Source organism: Clytia hemisphaerica, unplaced genomic scaffold, assembly GCF_902728285.1.
Source record: "Clytia hemisphaerica strain Z4C2 unplaced genomic scaffold, Clytia hemisphaerica genome assembly, whole genome shotgun sequence".
Classification (NCBI taxonomy): Eukaryota; Metazoa; Cnidaria; class Hydrozoa; order Leptothecata; family Clytiidae; genus Clytia; species Clytia hemisphaerica.
The window spans coordinates 1-15,607 of NW_027103561.1; the positions used below are offsets into that span (position 1 = coordinate 1).

The window sequence follows — 15,607 nt, forward strand, 5'->3', positions numbered from 1 at the left end:
CCTTTGGAGGCAGCAGTTCCTCTCTAACAAGTAGGAATTCATAACCCTACTCCAGAAGTTGCTGATCCAGTGCACGCGACACACAGGTATCGTTTGATTGCCCCGGGCGAAGGTACACTCAATTGCCAAGTGAGTCGAAGTACGGTGGTAGGAATCGAACTCGGGTCGTCTAACGAGAACCGAGAGCAATGACCACCATACCACTTCGACATAATAATAATACTACTTACTCTAACAAAGATCAAACTAGCTTTGACAACATCGCTTGATTTGTGTTTCAATAGCAAAATGGCTGCTTCCAATAACGAACCTATCAACTTTTCGGCAAGACAATCTAAATAGTTTGAAATAATAGTTTGAAAAAAATACAGTTGATGCTCTCTAACTTGATCTTCAAGGGGGAATTGGATTTTCATCGAATAAGGGAGCGTCGTTTAGGAAAGTTTCTTGCTGACGGGGACTTTAAATTTCATTGAATAAGGGAGTCTATCTAATAGTAGAACGTCGAATTAGAGAGCGTCAACTGTAGTTTAAAAAGGGGAATGTAATAAAGCGTCGACTTTTTGTTGATGGTCAATTCTAACAGTTGGAGTTGCAACCCTTTTTTTATTTCCGCCAAGAAGGTTGAATAAAAAGTGACTACGTTCGCAATATCAAATTAATCCGCAATGGGCAAAGACTCTCTAAAAAGAGAGTAACGCCTCAATACCAACACCACCTTTATTATATTCGCTATGTAAACAAACTATTCTTAAATTAATCGGAAAATGAAACAGAACAATGGCCAAAGACTTTCTGTACTTTGGTCTTTACAAAGACTCCACTTACAGCGGTATTCAAAGACCATTTTAGTGAAAGCCAAAAGTGTTCCACTGATCATATGCGGAGAACCTGCTAGCCCTGCCATCACCAAGGTGAAATATTCTTCAATACATTCTGAAACAGAAAGAACAGTTTAATGTTGGCAGTGTAATTCTGATCAGAAAGTCAGCAATTCCGATTTAAAATTAACATTAACAATGTCATCATTTTGCGTGATATTCCCAAAAGAAAATATTCTGCGAAATTACCGCAGTGCGTAGAAGGCCACCACCTAAGAGTATAAGAAATAGTTTTAAATTTCAATGAAAGTTGAAACAAAGCCAGTTCTTTCATCAGGGTTATGATTTATAATTACCTTCCTTCGGTTTGTCACTGAGGAACACAAGAGCAGTTCCGATATCCACTATCAATTCAAAAGCTGCAGTCTTCGCTTTTACACCGATCTCTTTGGTGCATAAGATGACCTGTTAAAAATAAATAATCGTTATTAATTCTGATCAATACAGAAGAAAATAATGTTACTGAGTATAAAGAAATAACTATACATTTAATTTTAACATCTAGCAATGAGATGGTTTCAACCGGAAAGGTTTGCTGATGATAAAATAAAACTTTTGTTGTTTCTTTGTATTACTTTGTGGAATGGCTGTTTAACCAAAACAATTTCTTCGTAAAACAGCGATTTTTAACCTTGTTATCAACTAATAGTGACATAAACAATGAAACACAGAGACATAATGGTCAAACAAAAATAAAAAATGAAAGCATATCTATTGAAGAAACTATCAACCTATTGAAAAAGTTTAAAAGAATAAAAAAGCTATTAAGCCTTTTCTTTATAAAAACCACTATCAGAAAATGCACAGCTAATAAAGGTTTCAGAAAAACGTCGCACTCTACCGTGACATTTTCTTCTGTTAGAAAAAATAATAATAAAAAAACAATTTGCTATAACATTGATCATGCTCAAAAAGAGTAATTCTTAAAGAAATTCGTTTTCAGCCAAAAAAAATAATACAGAAAACTCAAATCATACTCTCCACCGAGACATTTTCATCGTAAAAACTAAAAATAAATTAAGAAGACATTGATGTATTCTTACTGGTTCTTATTAGAGATAAAAATGCGATTTTTGAGCCAAAATTTTTTTGCAAAATCTGCTGAGCCTCCTTTAAACCCTATGGGCATGCTAAAAAATAAATGTTTTAAGTCAATTTAAACCCAATTTAAAGAAAATTTTTTTTTGTCCGTCATTCGAGATGGCTCACCTTTGTGAAAACTGGTGACGTTTATTTATAGGACCTCACCCCACCGTAGGTCCAAAAACAAATTTAATCTCATGACGCAAAAAATATATATATCAAACGTACCTCTGGAATGATGGCTTGCAAAAAGTCCTTTTGGTCTCTTGTCAGTCTTTTCACGAGACAAGATAGACAACGAAGTCGTGGCTAAAGAATGTAGGCAAAGTAATATTGATTATATGGTAAGTTTTTTTTTAATTCCAACTTGATTTTACCATGACCCTGCATCATGACCTATCCTGAAAAATCACTTTATTGATGATGTTTTTCATTCATATTTCCTGGTGGAAAATGTTTGAGTATTGAATTTCTACTTTGTGCTGATAATACACCAATCACCATTACACGTTTCTTTTATAAGAACATCCAAAATGTTCGAAGCCTTGGGATTAACTTAACTTTTTGAGTTTGAAGCCGAAAAATGTTCTTATTTTTTTCGCATTTTTGAATATTTTTGCCCATTTTACTTTGAAATCGGGTGTTTTAAGGTTCGCAAAGCCTTAAAATGTTCTTAACTTGTTCTTAACATTTTGGCCATCGAAGCCTTATGTTCTTATAATAGTTTGTTTTTATAAAAAAACGTGCAGTTCGAAATATGATTTCTTAGTTAACGTTTCAACACATCGAAATAGGGAAGAAAGAAGCTTACAGCTTTTGACGATGGTTTAGCAGAAGACAACGAGTCAGCTAATAAGGCTTTGATTTCATCAAATCGAACACTGATTTGTTTCTTTCTTGCAGCTTTCAGAATTTGCTTCCAACATTTCCTCTAACATTCTGTAAGATTTCTTTTGCATACTCCTGTCTTTACTCTGAAATAATCAAAAAGGAATATTAAAATGTAAAGTATTAAAATTCAGAACTTGACGATGGTGTGCTTAACAATTTGTCTATTAGGTGATAGTCATTCAGTCATATAATACAATTTTAAAATTTATCCTTAAACAGTAACAAACACACTTGAAGTAAAAAGTAGACTACTCTTCCTCCTTTATCTTAATTCTAAAATATTATTAAGCAAACACGAGCTAAAGATTTTGGAAATTAGTTTTTTACTTACATCAATGTGTGTCAGCATGAGTTTGAAGAGTTTGTTCAAATGATTGTCGTCACAATATTTCACCATACTGACAATCAAATCCATCAATTGATGTCTACAAAAAAATTCAATCAGTCAAGCTACATGCTGATTGGACCTACCTGGAGGCTAATGTTATAAGAAAAAAGGAAAATGGAAACAATAGTAAGAAAATGCAAAAATCAGAAAAAATACCGTCACCAGAAATACTCATTTTCCTTGAAAAATGACAGAAGGGAAATATAAATATCCAAATACAAATATCTGATTTTTACGACAGTTTCAGTATCAAAAATACAGAGCCTGTCCCTCTGTCTTGATGCAAAAAATCGGAAAATTTAATGAAGGAATTTCACACAGTCTAAAAAAACAACGAACGAACAAACGAAGCGAAATCAAATTAAAAGTCATCTTTCTAAAAAACGAAAAGCGCATAACTCCGAGTTGCGTGCTTGCACTTGACTTGACCTTATTGTTTTATAACTTACTTTTTCAAGCTAGACTTTTCGGAATCCAATTTCTCCAGTGATTTATCGAGAAACATCAGGACCAGCTAAAAAACGTCACACGAGAATGAAAATCTACAATATTTTCTTAAAACAAAATATACATGAAAAGGAAATAAGAATCAACAAAATTAGAAGTTGATTTACCTCTGTAGAGACCTCGTTTGTTGATTGTAGTTAACTTTGGTTAACTGACTGTAATTCTCAATAAGTTAAAAAACTTATTTTGAGACATGCGCTTTGAAACACCCATTACAGATGAATAGAGCTTAATACAGAACAGTGCATGATGAATACACCTTTAGCTCTATGGAAAAGGAATCAAGGACATTCATTCCAGACTGTCATTTTCAGATGTTAAGCAAGGTTTTTTTTCATTAGACGGGAAATGGACTTACCTAATTAGCCTAGTTTCTTAATATTTCATTAAAATCTGCTAAAATCATGAGACAAAACTGCCTCTTTTTAAACTTCACATACTGAAATTCGTCTGGGACGGATGAACTTTGATTATTAAAAGTTGGGCGAGGGGTTGATACGACTTTCCACAACATAAACCAACATTGAAATAAAGATAGACTTTGCAGTCGTTATGTAAGAAATATCAGAAAACAAGACGTACTTTTTCATCAGCGACAATAAGGAAGGACCTGATACCCTCCAAAACATGCAGAGAGATCCCTTTGCAATCTTCATCATCTGATGTATACAAGTTGAACAAGATTGGGAGGTAATTCTTGGCAAATTGTCCAATAAATTTTGTACTTTCTGAAAGTGGAAAAAAGAAATTTTTTTTTAAGATTGCCGAGATGGACAGTACTGTTCTTCTTAGATTATTTAAACTTCTGCAATAGAATTTTTCTAGAAACCGATTCTTGAGGTTCAAAATTTTGTCCTCAATTAATGTAATTTAGAGGAAATCTTTTATTGAAACTACAACTATGGCCATAATATTTGGCACAAATAGTAGGGGGCCAAGCCTGGGGTGCCGTGAAATCTATTCTTTTTTACGACCTAGCCATTTTTAGTCTATTCCAAAGAACAGTATATTACAAGATATTTTTGAGAGGGAGGACGCAGATTGGGCCCGGGACCGACCAAAATAGTGACGTCATAGGCAAAACTGCAAGGGTAAAATGAGGGGTAGGAAAATAGCTGATTTTCAAAAGTCAAAATAAACAAAATGATTGGTACCATCTGAAAGAGCATAAAATTCTGAGCAAAGAAATGTATTACAACAACTCTCTGACTAAAACACACAAAGGAATACAGCCGCTTGAAGTTCAAAAACATACCGACGTCAGTCGACAGTTAGTTGGTCTTTAAGAGGCTGCGTTTCTTTGTGTGTTTTAATCAGAGAGGTGCTGTAATACTAGTTTCTACTCTGACTTTTAACATGAGATTTTGCAAAAGCTTGTGAATGATCCGGATAGGCTGAGAATATAGACTGGAAGCGATTATACCCCACCGAAATCGAAATATCCGATTAGATATTGTAAAAGAAAGCCAGAAAATGTCATTCGTGCCGGAACTTTAAATTCTGCAAAAATGTTAGAATACCCAGAAACGCAAAGATATTCTGACCACGATTGTACTAATAAAAATATACAATCTGACAAAACAAAATTAACAAAACGATCATCTATACCTTCCTCTGCTGTGCTGATAAGGTTTCTCAAAGCCTGGATGACAAGTTGTCGTAGGTTTTTCTGGTCTGTAAGTGCTGAACCCATAACCTTAGCAATGTTCTTGAAAGCAGTTGAAACATCTGTTGGCTTGTGACAAAATCCGGTCAAGAGGGACCAAACCTAGAATTATCAAAAATAACAGAATCAAAGAACACGAAATCTCTATTTTGAGGCCAAGTATAATCACGACAAAAGACGAATTTCCTTTAGCTTTCGTTCAAGCTACGGAAAACTTTTCTACAGGCTATTCGGAAAGAAAGGCAGACTTTTACCCTGAAAACTTTGCTTCTAGAACGATTTTCCGTTTAATTAATTCGCCCGTCGTCATGATTTACCTATTGATCCTCATCATCGCTAATAATAATTCTAGATTCGAAACTATTCTTACCTGGGAGAGTAATGTTTCGTAAACCTTCGCCTCAAGATCTTCCTTGTTTTTTCTACACTCTTCACCTTAAGAAAAACAGTTCGAAGATTATTACATACAAAAATCAAACATATATTCTATGTTACAAATAACTTTTAGCCGCGAAGAATCTTAACTTTTGTGAAAAATTCTGAAAATTTGATTTGCAATAGTTCTTTCTTTTCTTTTCCTGAAAATTTAACCTCAACCACGAACATTTCCTCAAACGGTGTAAAAGTAATTTTGATACTTTTGTCAGGTTTATGTTAGCCTTATGTTTTCAAATAGTTAGTGAAAATCTGAAAACAAAACAAATCAATGTTAACAAATCGCGAAAATTTCTTCTCCTGATAATTTTCAAAAAGTTCTGTTCGTGAAAGTAAATACTTGCGAAATGCAAAAATTTGGAAATTTTGTGAAAGTTTCTTCTTGCGAAAGCTTTCCACCCCTACGTATAACTGCAATATACCTCTTCTTTTTAGGTGTGCAGCTACAGGTAGAAATTCATCAATGAAATATTGCAATTCAGTTTGTTTGATACTATCCTTCATGATGGGTAGCAGCCAAGCTCTTGGAAATTGGCAATCAGAGCTATAAAAACAAAATTATATCAATATCTTAGATTATTTACAGCAAACCTGATAGCATTTATGTACCATATCAAGAAATATATGGACACTCTTTTTGCCTCATAACAGATATAATTTAGTAAGAACACAGTTAATAGAAAAAATTTATAACAATTGAATTTTTCTTTACCTGTCTTTTATCATCAACTCCAAGGGCGTATCATTTAAAATCAATTTAGGGCCCATGGATGTAAAAGCTGCCCCAATTGTTTTCTTTAAATTATTGAAGAAAGGAGCTGCAGGTCCAGAATACATTTGAATGACATTTGCAACACTGTATACCATTTGGTTAGGAAATAATCTTCCATAAGTTGCATAAAGATATTGCAGAGATTGCAGAACAATGTTCCAAACAGGTTGGAATTTATATGTTAATCCAGATTCCATAATTTTTAAGATTTTCAAAAATGAAGAACTATTTGAAGTCACATCTTCTTCCAGAATGTCAATATAACTTTCCATACACTTTTCACTAGCCTCCTGAAAAGAAAATCATAATCATTTTGCTTAAAGAATTGACCTTTAGTGACCACCTAATGACCCCCAAAAAAAGTAATTATAGACTAAAACTGTGCTATTTTGAGCAAAATAGTGGAAGGGACTCCTTCTTTTGACAACTGAAAATATTTTCAAAAATTAATAAACGGGAAGAAAAAAACAAAAAAAAAATTATCAAGGAGGGAAGGCATTTATTGGACAGCTTAGAGTACTCAAGAGTACAAGTCAAATTTTAAAAAGTATACCTTCATATAATTTGCAGCAGCTTTGACTACATCCATGTGATCTGATTGAAAAAAGTTCAATGCTGTTCCAAAGAATTTTGTCAAATGCTTTAAACATAACTTGTTGTCCAATCTAAATAAATGCAAAGATAAGAAGAGTCAATATTTTGAATGGATTGATAGAATAGGTAGGTCGGTTGGCGGACAAGGTTAGTTAGCAGAGCCCAACTAGTCAATAGAACCACTGTCTTTTAAATACAGAGTATCCGAAAAAAAGTCCTTTGTCAGACCAGGTAGAAATAAAGTGTTTGAGTATGACAAAATCTAAATAGTACTCTTTTTAATTACTTGATATAAGACGATCTTTAAAGAAAGAAGTTTTTTCAGATCATTCCCTTGTTGCGTCAAGGTGATATGTCAAATGCTATTTAGGCACTTTGGTGCATTTCTACACACCTGTTCCTTTAAAGGATCATAAACTGTCCAAACCAGCATAACAGTTACTTACAAAGATAGATTTGAGTGAGCCTCCAACTGGACAGCAAGCCATGCTTCTGCTACATGGACATCATTGAAACTTGGTTGAAAGTCATATAATGCCTAATGTAAAATGTGGCATCAAAGGGGTAGTAAGATATTATTTTTTCAGATATATTTTTACCTGAAAATGTCTGAATTAAAAGTTATCTATCAGCAAACAATAAACTTTTTTTGTGGGAACAATCCCAGAACCCTCTTCTGTTACATTTGACGTTCACTTTGGCAATATTCTTTAACTTAAACACTTTCAAATTAAGGTAAAGCAAGACTTCTTAGCGGAATTCATTAGCTGCTCTTTAATGAAACAGAAAATGGGATAAAGCTGGTTATCCCTTTAAACACATCTGTCTCAAAAAAATTAGGCTATGAATAAGGATTGAAAGCTGATTTACTACAAATAAATAGGAATAGGTACCCAAATAATAGTTATCCCTACCAAAATGAGTTTGCAATTAAGGTCAGCTGATAGGTTTTCTTCTGGAGGATTGGATTTGAACATGGAGTGAAGGGTTTGCATCGAATTGGTTTTCATAATCTGAAATTAGGATAGATGTCTATAACACAGTGAAGCATTTTATAATTAGGTAACATGATAGTGATTCCAAGCTTATTGTATTGTTGTTAAAATCAATAATATAATTCACTTACTGGATTGTTTGTTGATAGCAGTTGTAGGATGGCTTCACAAAGTTCCTTTAGTTGCTAAGAAGAAGGATGAAAATTCATTGTTTATCTACATATCTTGAAAAAAATCAAAGAGAAACAATAATTTCATGTAATTCAAAAGGAAAATTCTTTACTTCAAAACTAATTACCTTTTCTCCAAAATAATGTAAGCAATTTTTGAGAAAGTTTAAACTGTGGTGACACATAGTGGCAGTATCTAAAACAAAAGTAAATTTAAACTGACTTTTATATGAGACTTTCATGAATATAATATCATTATAACATAGTTTCAACCCCTTATGTTGGGGGGGGGGTTCTTCAAATTCTCAGACAACCCTATAAAGGGGGGTGTTTAAAAGTTTCAATTATTAGGGTTTGTGTTTTTGATTCTTTAGCATGCTATGTTTTGATACCATTCCCGTCAGGACCTCTGTTATTAAGGGGGGTCTCTGAGAAATTTTAATATAGGGGGATTGATTATACAGGGGAGTTTGAAGAAACCAGGAATGTAAACTAAACTATGTATCAAGTTTTATTTGTTATATGATATACAAGAACAGCTGAGAACTTTCAAACACAAACCTGAAGAATTTTGTTGAAATATTTGGATTAAGTGTTTTGCTGTAAGACTACCAGATGGATGATTCTTATGATTTAATAGTCCCAGCTTTAAAATAGACTGTATTGAGTTGTGAGCAACTTTTCGAACCTAAAATAATAAAATATTTCTCTCATTTGTCATTCATCAGATTATTTATTTATTTTATTGGCTAGAAATATGATTTTGATTAGTATTGGAGCCCTGTCAAGATAGATGTACGAAAAACAAAACATATTAAAGAAAGGAAAAGCTATCATATCTTACTTATAAGACAACTCAGAAACAGGACCTCTGGTAGCAGGTCCAACAAACCTTTGGTTTTGAGTGAATGATGAACATAAGCATCATCTGAAAGCTTCTCTGTGTTGAATGTTCAGTCCAAATGGCAGGATCTTGTGCATTCAATGTTGTAGCTAGGCAATCAAGCAGCTAAAAAAAAAAAACAGTTCAGAGATGAAAAAATGGAAAAAGATGGAAAGCTCAGAATGCAAAAAACCTTCATTTTCATTAGCTGTTACCAAACCTGATAACCTAACCAGCTATTAATAAGCAACTGTTTTGGAAGATTATTTTTATGTAATTAAATTCTTGACCATAGTTCTAAGGCCAAAAAAAACTTATTTTTGAAAGTCGCCCGGCCGCAAAAAATAATTTTTTTTTGTGCTGTCAGAATTTTTTTTTTTTAACTGAATATTTCAGACAACTAGGCTCAAAAAGCAAAACGTTTTCTCAAGAAAACACAAAAGTTTTGTAACAGAGTAAATAATATACTACAGCAAAGACGTGGTGGGTTTATTTTTTTGTCACCTGCATTTCCGGAAACAAGACTACTTTTTTTTTGCCTAAAGGGCTTGAATGAGTTGACGTCAAATACAAAACTGAACGGTTGTCGTCTGAAAAAATGCACAAAGATGGCGGAAAAAATCCAAGAAAATAATCAAAAATCACCATCAATAAACGACTTTTGCAGCCCGTCAAACTGCATCATAAATGAAGAAAACGCACTAAAAGATACCCTACAATGCAGGAAGTGCCACCGTTTAGTCCATTATCTTTGTACAGAACTGCCACTTTACCAGATCCAGATATGCTTGTCATACAAATCAAGAAGTTTCCAGTGTCAAAACTGTACCAAAATCGCACCGCAGGTAATGGAAAGGTATAATTCAAATGAAACATCAAAAATTGAAGGATTCAAAAACGAAATCAAAGCCTGTGAGAATATAATGAAAAGGCAGGACAAAGAAATAAACCATTTGAAAGCACAAGACGTCAATGTTATGGTCAACGAAATGAAAGAAAATATTGACACCAGAATAACCACGATTGAAAAGAAGATTGAAAGCATCATCGAAAAGAAAGAAGAGGAAAGACCACCAATGAGCTACGCTAAAATCACATCCAAACACATCGAGAAAAACATTGGAGATGCGATTCGAAAAGAAAAGCAGGAGGAGCAGCTGATTCGATCGACAGCACGCAACCTAATTTTTCACGGGATTGATGAATCGACAGATGAAACTGAAGAAGAAACAAAAATCGAGGACGAAGAATTTATTCATGACAAAATTATTGGTCAGCGGCTCCATCTGAGGAATATAAAGATTACCGAGACGCAGCGGATTGGAAAATTTACGAAAGAAAGAGAAGATAAAGCGAGATACCGACCAATCAAAGTCACATTTACGAACGAAGAGGACAAGAACACAGTGTTGCAAGCAATAACAAAAGAAAAAGGCTTTCCTTACCGAGTGACAGAGGATTTGACCAAAAATGAAAGACAAATAATCAAAGAATGGTGTAAGGAAGCCGAAAAAATGAATGCTAAAATCAAGGGAGACAACACAAAATGGAAAGTCCGGGGAAGCCCGCGAAAAAAACTTTATTTCAAAAAGATCATTGTAAAAAGTACGAGCAGGTTTATAGAGGCCCATGTGTCTTCACGGTGGCCTGCAAACCTGTAAAGCTTTATTATTATTATTATTATTTGAATGCTGCTAATAAAACTTTTCAAATTTTTTATTTTGATCTGATTTATTTGACTTATCAATCATTTTTTATTTTCAGACTAGATAATGATAAAAAATATTGCATTAACCCTTTCCGGACGCATGATTTCACGGCTATATGACGCGAACAAAAATTTGATTTTTGACTGGCTTCACTAAAATTGCAATAGAAAGTGATTGATAAAAGATATCACGATAAGTAATACCTCTTTTTTTTCACATGTAATATGGGTTTTGAAATACCAAAAAAAAAATTTAAATGTGGCTTACACCTGGTCACGTGACCAAAAAATCGGCAGATATTTTTTCGGAAAGGCAAAATTTTTGACTTTGAATAAAGAAATAGAGTAAAAGGCATTTGCTTTAGGCCTTGAACTTTGAATATGATTTAGAAAATTGAATTACTGACCGGATAAAAAAAATTTCATGTCAAAAGCTTTCCAAGAATCTGGGGGCCATTCAAAAAGTAAGTTCGTCGCCGAGGGGGAGGTGGTCAGCAAAAAAGCGAACGGAAACGAACGGGGTAGGGGGGGTGGGGACCCATAGTTCGGAAGGGGGTCACTACCCCCCTACCCTAGAGCTACCCCCCCCCTACCCTAGGTTCTTCCCCCTTTTAAAATTTGATGCTACCCCCCTCAAAATTTTAAAATCCTACCATAATTCTACCGGTGAAAAAGCAAGAACATTCAGTGTAAATAAGCAAATAATTAGGAAATCTGAATTTGTTTCAAACATACTAAACAATTAATAAAGAAGACGTTGCATTGCAAATTAAAAATAAAACTTCTAATTTGGGAAAACACAAAAAAAACATACCACTGACATCTTACCCCCCCCTTTCTAGATGAACCCCCCCTTTCTGAAAACTTCCCCCTTTCTAGAAAAAATTCTCTTACCCCCCCCTTTCTGAGATTTTCTGAACATCGCTACCCCCCCCCTTTATAAAGGGGGGGTGCGAACTATGAGACCCCCCAAGTCGATCTGTGTACGTTTGCTTTTGCGGGGGGGGATGCTTGTCACAAGCGTGACTTTTAACTTAGTCTATGAAAAATCTTTTTCTATCTATCTCCTAATAATTTTTTTTCTTTGAATTGATAACCGAAGATAATTGTTAATCTCCTAAACAATTGTGTATATTATAATTGTTTAGCAATTATTAGATAATTAGAGAGCAAAAACTTAAGGTGCGATAAGATTAAAGAAAGGCTAAAATCCTATTCTTTGAACTTGCCTTGTCTAAATTCTCCAATTATCTTCAAAGGAAAAAGTAATTTTTTTTGAAACATTTCGGGGGGGGGGTAAAAATTTTGAGATAAAAACGAACGTACAAAGGGGGGGGGGGTACTTCAAAACGAACGCTGACGAACAAGGGGGGAGGGGGGTCTGAAAATAGGGAAATTTGGACGAACGTACTTTTTGAATGGCCCCCTGAGTAAAGTGAATTTTTGTCCAAATTTTTGAGCAATTTTTCCCTTACAGATTTAGCCTGAGTAAATTTACAACAAACATTATAAACATTTATAATTCTAGTTGTAAACAAGATATCGAAAAGCGGTTTTTTGCAGGTTACGGGAAATTTATCTCAAAATCATCATTCAAAACCATGTTATCGTATTTTGGTGCGAAAACTGTTAAATCTTTTACAAAGCTATGGGCCACCCACAGTGGCCCGTGCGTCTGGAAAGGGTTAAAAATGAAGGGTATCTTTTTTGTAGTATGAAAATCTAAAAGCTAAGCTTAAAGGATGTTGAAGCATTCATTATGCAAAATATTTGTTTACTTACTCCCATCAATAAAGATGCTCTTCCATTTTCATGATGCGCTTCCATGATCACAGTGAAACATTTTAGACTTTCAGCACACTTTGTTCTCAAAACAGTTGTTGGAACTCTAAAGAATATTCACGCATAAAAGAAAAAGTTATGGTATTGTACGATCATCGTTTTTGGTAAATTCCAACTGAGCTTCAGACTTCATTTTGCAACCCTACCCCTTTCATTTCTTCTGACCAACTTTCATAATAAGAAACTTTAAGTTAAAAATATGTGGAATAATTAGATTTTAACATATAATTTAGGCCTACATTGTACATTCTGTATTATCAAAGAAAACCGAAACTAGCAGTTTTCTCATAGATAGGTAAGTCTTGTGTAAGGGGAAGTAAGTCATGAATGGTAGGCAGATTTAGAAAGGGAGAGATAGGGCCTTTACTCTACTACACACTATGTGACTTTCTTTTAACAGGCAGATAGGAAATAGTGTTAGTGACAAGCTTGAATGATTTTTAACTTACTTTTTTATAACCAAACTGAGCAAATAAAGGACTGCAGTACACGAGCCCTCTTCTGTTGTTGATTCAAGCAATGTCATCTATGAAAAAACAGAATTGTAGAATTAAGGAATCAATATAAAGATCTGTAACCAAATTGCTGATTAGATAAAACACAGTCTAGTGGTGTAACAACACAACCTAAAGGTAGAAGAATTATTGAGTTAAAACAACACCTAAATAGAGGTCAATCTTGAGTGGGATAAATTGGTCCATTTTCTTCATGACTATCATACTTACAAGGGCTGCAAAGTAGTCAGTCTCTGATTCACTTCCACCTCTACTACGAATAACCTGTATGTTTGAAATAAATGAAATATTTTCAATTGAAAGTCATCAGTTTTATTATCAATGCATAGTGTGCAAGGGGGGTTCCAGGTCCCACCTGAAAATTCAGGTCCCACCTTATCCTAAAATTCCCAACTTCAGCCCAGACTCCCAGATCCCAGCTAAAAACAAAAAAAATATACTAATTTGAGGAACAAAACAAAATTTCTTTACCGTAAAATATATACCATAAAATCTGAAAATAAGAAATTTTACTTTAACTTTTTCCAAAACACCCAAAGTCCCACCTAAAGAAATTATCTCCCACCTTAACTTGTTTCTCCCACCTAAAACATGGAAAACCCCAAATCCCACCTGAAAGTTTTCAACCCAAATCAGCAAACCCCCCCCACTATTCTGGGGGGGGGGGGGGGTGCACACTTTGATTCAAAGTGTATTCTATCGCCTGGTGAACCAGCAGAGGGTTGTAAACCAAAAAATATTTTAAAACCAAACACATAACATTCCATACCTCAGTGACAGCTGCCAAGACTGCACATTTCTAAATAAAAAGTAAAAACACTATTAATAAAGGGTTGGGGACAGGAGAAGTTTTTTTTCGCGTTGGTGCAATGCATCATGCTCCATCCCAACCTGAAACACTTTCTTGTGTCTCTACCTCATTTTTCTTTCTAACAATAAAAGTGAAATCTCAGGGATCATCTTGTCCCAGGGATAAATTCTTTTGGGTATTTCCCTCACTTTTTGTCCCACGAAACAAAAAAAGAAACCATGGGACATGCACTTTTTTTCTTGTGTTGGTGGGATAGAGCATGTTGCATTAATATCACTTTTGGTTAGAACAAACCTCTTGATCTAATGAGTCTGTAGATTTCCATTTATCCATCACTCTATTGAATGTCATATTTGAGCAGTCTGTCAAACCACTTATTGAGAGAGCTTTTGATTTTTTTGTGGTTGCTGTTGTTTCACTAATGGCCAAATCCTCCATATGAAGATCTTCTTCGATGTCTTCATTATGCTTCTGTAATGCAGCCAAAGTTAACCCTGGCAATAAATAAAAGGAACTATGAAATATATACTCTGTCTTTAAAGGGAGTTTGTTAGCACATATAAAGCTAGCATTAAATTTAGTCTGCTAAATTATTAGCTTTTTCAATATGGCTGGAAAAGGCTCATGATGAGATCTTCAAAAAACTTTCATAATTTCTACAAGAACATTTCGGTTCCATCAGATTTTGAATAATTTTGAAAGAATAATTTTTTTGCCCAGCCAGATGATGGGGTTGACATAATTGGGTGCTAGGATTTAAAATTGAATTTCATCTATGCACAATTTTGGTGTTAAGACACTCCACTATGCAAGATATTTTTCTGCAAAAAACTATAATAAAAGTCATGGTAGAGATGAACCAGATTTTAGTTGACAAAGGACAGTACTTTTATATGCTTTTCTGTAATTTTTATGTTAATTATCAAAACTGATCAAAATAATAAAATTATTCAAAAACTATACCTCCTTTAGATTTTCTTTGAGAAATCACATTTTTTTTAACATCATCACGGTGACGGCGAGTTGAAGGGTTTTGAACACATTGGTCACCTTTCTTAAAAGTTCTTCTGGAATTGCCTTTTCCTTTCATTGTTCAACCTTGTCCTTTCTGTGGGGAAGTAAATGAAACGTTTCTATACTAGAAAGTAGCAGTTGCTTGAGATCAAAAGAGGCTTTTCCTGATACTGTAATTTCTCTCCTACCATGCTAAGCATTGCTGGCATATTTCAAGGATCTTTCTACATTCCCTGGGATTAACCAACAAAAGATGTTTCAGGTAAGTACAAATGTAGTACACTCTGGCCTAATACTGACTACCTAAGGGGTTATTTAAAACATAATTTTAGGTTGGAAAACGTTAGTAGGTGATTGAGTTAAAGGTCGTTGATGTTTTTTTTTTCAAATCCAGAAACATCAATTTTTCAGTGTCAAATGTTACTTTGCCAAGTTTCCTTTTGATAGCTCCG

At 34.2% G+C, this 15,607-nt stretch overlaps 1 protein-coding gene across 1 annotated transcript; it reads right to left on the reverse strand.

The window, feature by feature from the left end:
• Window positions 1–230: 230 nt before the first annotated feature.
• On the reverse strand, window positions 231–15,247 carry LOC136800579 (RRP12-like protein; the record flags this gene model as incomplete). The annotated part of the gene is given in 25 exon segments (XM_067057238.1): window positions 231–334; window positions 829–936; window positions 1,178–1,286; window positions 2,193–2,273; window positions 2,776–2,895; window positions 3,187–3,280; window positions 3,693–3,757; window positions 4,333–4,478; window positions 5,359–5,518; window positions 5,787–5,851; window positions 6,274–6,395; window positions 6,564–6,913; window positions 7,177–7,288; window positions 7,664–7,755; window positions 8,132–8,230; window positions 8,344–8,397; window positions 8,511–8,578; window positions 8,944–9,070; window positions 9,275–9,391; window positions 12,756–12,861; window positions 13,265–13,341; window positions 13,541–13,594; window positions 14,100–14,129; window positions 14,436–14,635; window positions 15,105–15,247. Coding segments are annotated over 25 exon segments (2,787 nt in total), but the record flags the coding sequence as incomplete, so codon positions are not given.
• Window positions 15,248–15,607: the final 360 nt, after the last annotated feature.